Source organism: Anopheles darlingi, chromosome 3, assembly GCF_943734745.1.
Source record: "Anopheles darlingi chromosome 3, idAnoDarlMG_H_01, whole genome shotgun sequence".
NCBI lineage: Eukaryota > Metazoa > Arthropoda > Insecta > Diptera > Culicidae > Anopheles > Anopheles darlingi.
In genome coordinates this window covers 12586467-12591466 of record NC_064875.1, presented here as the reverse complement: position 1 = coordinate 12591466, position 5000 = coordinate 12586467, and the positions used below count along the sequence as shown (strand labels likewise).

The 5000-nt window shown below is 42.8% G+C and overlaps 1 protein-coding gene across 5 annotated transcripts in view; it reads right to left on the bottom strand.

The window, feature by feature from the left end:
- The window catches only part of LOC125953880 (kinesin-like protein unc-104), a 37256-nt gene that overhangs the window by 9845 nt on the left and 22411 nt on the right, over positions 1-5000 (bottom strand). For 4 of the 5 annotated variants that reach the window (XM_049683692.1, XM_049683694.1, XM_049683695.1 and 1 more), the window contains 7 exons: positions 3699-4082; positions 3149-3609; positions 2964-3072; positions 2708-2874; positions 2422-2624; positions 267-404; positions 1-194 (listed from right to left, as the gene is read on the bottom strand). The exon at positions 1-194 is cut by the window's left edge and continues 271 nt beyond it. In XM_049683692.1, the coding sequence (XP_049539649.1) occupies positions 1-194; positions 267-404; positions 2422-2624; positions 2708-2874; positions 2964-3072; positions 3149-3609; positions 3699-4082 (1656 nt within the window). Of the gene's footprint in view, positions 195-266; positions 405-1241; positions 1641-2421; positions 2625-2707; positions 2875-2963; positions 3073-3148; positions 3610-3698; positions 4083-5000 lie in introns of all 5 variants that reach the window. The other variant, XM_049683696.1, reaches the window with a different exon arrangement.

The following is a 5000-nucleotide window of genomic DNA, read 5'->3' as shown; positions in this document are numbered from 1 at the left end:
GACCGTTCTGCTCCTCGTCGAACAGAATACGAGCCGACTGCTTTACACCGTTACTGAAATCGGCATTTTCTTCATCCATCACGGGTTGCACGGCCACACGCAGGTAGCCACGTACATCTCCACGTTCGTTCACGATTGCCACCTTATGAACCAGTGGAACCGGATAAAGCAAGTTGCTCAAGTACACAAACGATCTATAGAGCAAGATACAAAATTCGATTCAAACCAGGACGACTTCTGGGTAAGTGAACCAGGATACAACGTACCTGCCAACCATGCGGAACCACGGGAAACGATCATAGAACGGATCACCGCCAGTCAAACTTTCTACATTATAATCCGGCGAAGTTGGGCTCAGCTCAGCCTCATTGTGATACATTTCGCGCATCAGCTCCAGGCGTTGTCTGAAATGAGGAATACAATAGCACCGATCAGTGATTGCCCTTGCTGATGCATAATCAGTTGTCATATTCATAGCCGATTGTCTCATAAACACTTGGAAAAATCTCAGCATCCTTTTGTGCTTAACACCAAATCAGTAACTTTACTCAGACTTGATGTTATCCGGACCAAAAGTGCTAAGACTTTAACAGGTGCGTTGAGCAGATACATTTGTATTAAGCGAATGGCAACATTTAACAGAGTAAAGCGATTATTAGGATATTCATGTATGTATAATAACATTTTAGGATGTAAGAGTAAATGCTTTTATCAGAATATGTTCTCAGATTAATCCTCAAAGGCTTAGTAATATATGTGTGATAATAAAGAAAAAATATAGCAAACACAATTATGTAAGTAACAGACTATTAAGATATATTATGGATGATACAAGCGAAACTAAGCATCAACATCGATCTTATCATAAGTAGTCTTTCCAATGCATCTTAAACGAATTCGAAACTCTTTGCTGGAATACGCGAAGAACGAAACAAACGAAGCGGAGCAACAATATGGATGGCTTTTGAATGACCAAACACCCGAATGAAGAGCAATGCTCCGGATCAAATGCAATAAAAACTGCACGAAGCAACATTTAGCAGCGAAAGCAGGTGGCAAATACGATCTCTACGTTGAGTAAAAATCTGCTGGCAAATGATATTAGCGTTAATGGCGTGCCGCTTCTTCTGGCCGATGAAATGCTTAAGCGACAAAAGCAAGTATGAACGATCTGCCATTGTACAGTAGCGCACATCTACTAGCCAGAGAGATCAGTTTCATGCCTAGCAGTGTCGGCTAACCTAGAAGGCATCAGGTTCGTTAGAGTCAGTCTCGCAGATGATTTTCCTAATCTGTAGTTGCTGGATGGTCCTACAACACCGTCATAGATCACGGAAGGTTGCGATGCTGATGATACCGTGTCAGGCGAGGAGGAGGATGAGGAGGACACCGGGGATGACAGACAATTGGTCACGTCACAGTTGAGCCCCGCTAACACCGGATGTTCTACCGATTCCGACTGCTGCGGTGAAGGTGACTTCTTTATCAGTTGGGGTTGTGGGTGAGCAAACGGTATTTGGTGCTGCGAACCGGGATACTCTGGCGTGTGTTCCCCGCTAGACAGCTCTAGTACGAAACTCATGAGCTCTGGGGACGTGTCCGATGTGTTATAGATCTGTCGCATCAGCTCCAGTCGATAACTGTGGTTATACCATGAAACCCATGTTCGGGCAGAGTTTGTATATTTTGTCGTGTACAAGGATCCCAAGAACATGTTTTTGATGCAGTCCATTTGCAGCAGTTGGCATTAACAGGGAGGGAGGTTACCGGCAGCAAATGGCAATAATAGCAATGAAATGAATTGTCAAAAAGTAGCAAGGAAGAAAGACAGAAAGAGATAATGTTAACAGTAAAGTATAAACCACGCAAAAAACATACACACACACAGTACGGAAGCAAAATTAGCTCGGCCACTGAATTGGCCAAAAAAGCTTTTTTCATATGCCAACCAAATGTTTCCTAAAATTTAATAACCAACAATTAGCGGTTCTTCAAAACTTCTAAAAATCGAAAATTTTCTGCTAAAGCTCGTCGTGATACATGAACTTGATGAAAGAAAAAAACGTATCTGGCGGACTTGTGATTTGCAAAATTAACTCTACCAACAGTGGTCAAGCATTGAACCTAGCGAAATGAGCGAAAGGGTAACGGTATGAAACGCTTTTCGGTTCGGTCACAAAACTCAAAGCATAACTAATGACGCAATATGACGATGCTGTAATTTCGTTTTTATATGCAATGTCCCGAAACTGTGTACTGTGACTGCCTTTGAGGATTGATAGTGTAACATTTGGTTTTGTTAGCATGTTATAAGGATTCCTGGTACCACACCGGATTTATCATTGGATTCATAATGAAATAAAAATGATTAAAATCAAAAAGCAATTAGAAGTTTTTAGTTATGACAACGCAACTACTTACCGTAGCTTTTCCAGGCTCCAGTGGTGAGTAGCTCCGTTTTTAGTGTCTGTAACCTCAACGGCAACGATAGTTCTGGGGATCGGTGAATGACCGAAGTCATCCTCTTGACCACCGCTGGTTATCGCCGCAACCGACGAAGGTGTCAATTCCGGCGGAAGTGGCGAGTACAGCGTATCGGTGAGAAGTGTGAATTGGAATTGCACCTTTGTTATCGAGAATAGATATAGAAATATTGGATCAATTGAAGCAAATCCATCAAAGGCCAAAATGACACACTATCACTAACCTTCTTCTTCAGCTCGACCGAAATGGCATTTGCTTCCTTCAGGAAGATAGCATTGCCCCATAGATCATCGCGGAGTGATGTGAACTGATGATAACGCCACTTACGGAAAGCCCAAGCCGCCAAGCCGGCTTCACGTGCTGTCCAGCACGATTCAAACAGTGGATTTACTGTAAACCGCAATAAAATCATATAATTTACCAAAGTGCTAGAAAGTTGCCAACCCATATACTAAAAAGTTCTGAACTGATGATCTTACCGAAAATGTCTTCTTCTGGGTCTTCGGGGCTATAGCTGCTATACATAGACATGGTCATCGATTGCTCCTCCACCTGCTTCTGCAGTGCATCAATGCGAGCCTCGTAGGTCTGAAGAAAATTGAAGAAGAAATAGTACGCCAATCATTGTGTTGAATCGGTCCGAACAAACACATTCGATACGCACCTTACGCTGCTCTTCAAACTCTTGATCAGCAGCACGCTTTTCGCGCTTGTACTGCTCCTCCAAGGCTAGCAAACGTTTCTCCATTTCGGCTTTCAAGTCAATGCCTTGCTTTTCGAGCAGCTCACACTGTGCAAAGTTCCAATCGGCAATCTCACCACTGTTGCCGCCCGGAGTTTCGCAAACATCCACTTCCTTATTTTTCTCGCGCCTTTCACGCGCCTGCTCCGGATGTGTGAACCGAAACACGTGATTGCGTCCAAGAATAACACGCGAACCTGTCTGAAGCACCTCCGGATCGACCACTTTTCGACCATTCACGTATACCAGCGCGTCCTTGTGCGGCACCAAAGTTACTACACCGTCCTTATTCTCGAAAACGCAATGTTCCTTCAAGATATGGGACCCGGATAGCTGTATATCCTGTGGCACATTTGCCTCCGATGTTCCCAGACGAGTGAGCCCTGATAGTAAAGACCAATACATACTTTTATTATCAGGCTCATTTTCTAGCGTGTGCTTATATGGGTTTGTCAACTCCATCCATACGTACCGTCTTTGATGTAGTACAACAGACACTCCGACAGAGTGGGATCCTCATTCAAGTTCACCAGATGTGGTGATTTCTTGGGAGAGAACACACCGACCGTTATGCCATCCTCCTTGACCGCCACCCCCATTTCGGCAAAAACGGCCTCACGCTGAACGCGAATCTGCTCCGTACGCTTTAATTTTTCCTCCCAGGTTTCATTCAGCTCGGCGATCAACTTCTCACTCGCCTGCAGCTGATCAACTGCCATTTCGGTGCTGGAACCGGTGCGCTTACGGTTGCGATTAGGCGAATGAATTTTCTTCTCACCATCTTCACCTTCCTCAGTGATAACAATGCCACCTCCACCGGACTCAGTTTTATCCGATTTGATAATGCACTCGTCCTCTGTAAATAAAATAAGGAATAGATTTTTTGATCAGAAATCATCTCCTGGATTGCTGTGATGTCGTAAGCATAGTTGTTCATGAAGGCATATGTACTATATTAAGGTATAAGTTTCCAGTAATCAGCAAAACTGAACAGTGAATTCATGACGATAATATGCACGTATGCTCACGGGTTGAATAAATACGAAAAAGAGCTACCATACTTATACCATTCACTATTAGGTACAAGGCATATTTGTAATACTGTTTATAAATGTAATATTGGAAGACTCGAAGAATTGTCCATGGTGAAAATTGTGTTGACGCAGTAAGTAATGTGGACGTTTTTTTATGTTTAAAATGAAGCAGTTTGCCCTATGATTAGGCGCATCACTTTACAGGACAATCACAACACATTGAAGGCGAATAGACACAGCTTAGCGTGCGTGCGACTGTACAGTAGTCTACACACAATGGCAGTTCAGTCTGGGTTGAGCAAAAAGTCCTTCAACTTTATTTATCGTTCGTGACCGAATGTGCGCTGGCCGACCAAATGGTTTTCCTGGACCAATTTTGAATATTTGAACGTTTTGACCAACCCAATTACATCCAATTTCACCCATTACGCTGCAGGCGAAGGTATGACTGTTTCTAATATAAGAAATGTGAAAGCAAAATAGAAGAAAACCAATAGAAAGATGCTTTACTGTGGTCAATGTATGAGGAGGGCGTGCAATAGGGATACGATTGATTAAACGTTTTTACAAAATCATTATTTTAAATATATTTGAAAATGAACAAAAGGTTTTAAACATCCGTGGATACAAGAACCGTTCACACACAGAAAAGCAAATGATTGTTTGAAAACCGAATCGCGAATGGTTTTTGTGTTCAAACGATCGATGCACAAAGCATTCGCTGCATCCAAAAACAAAAA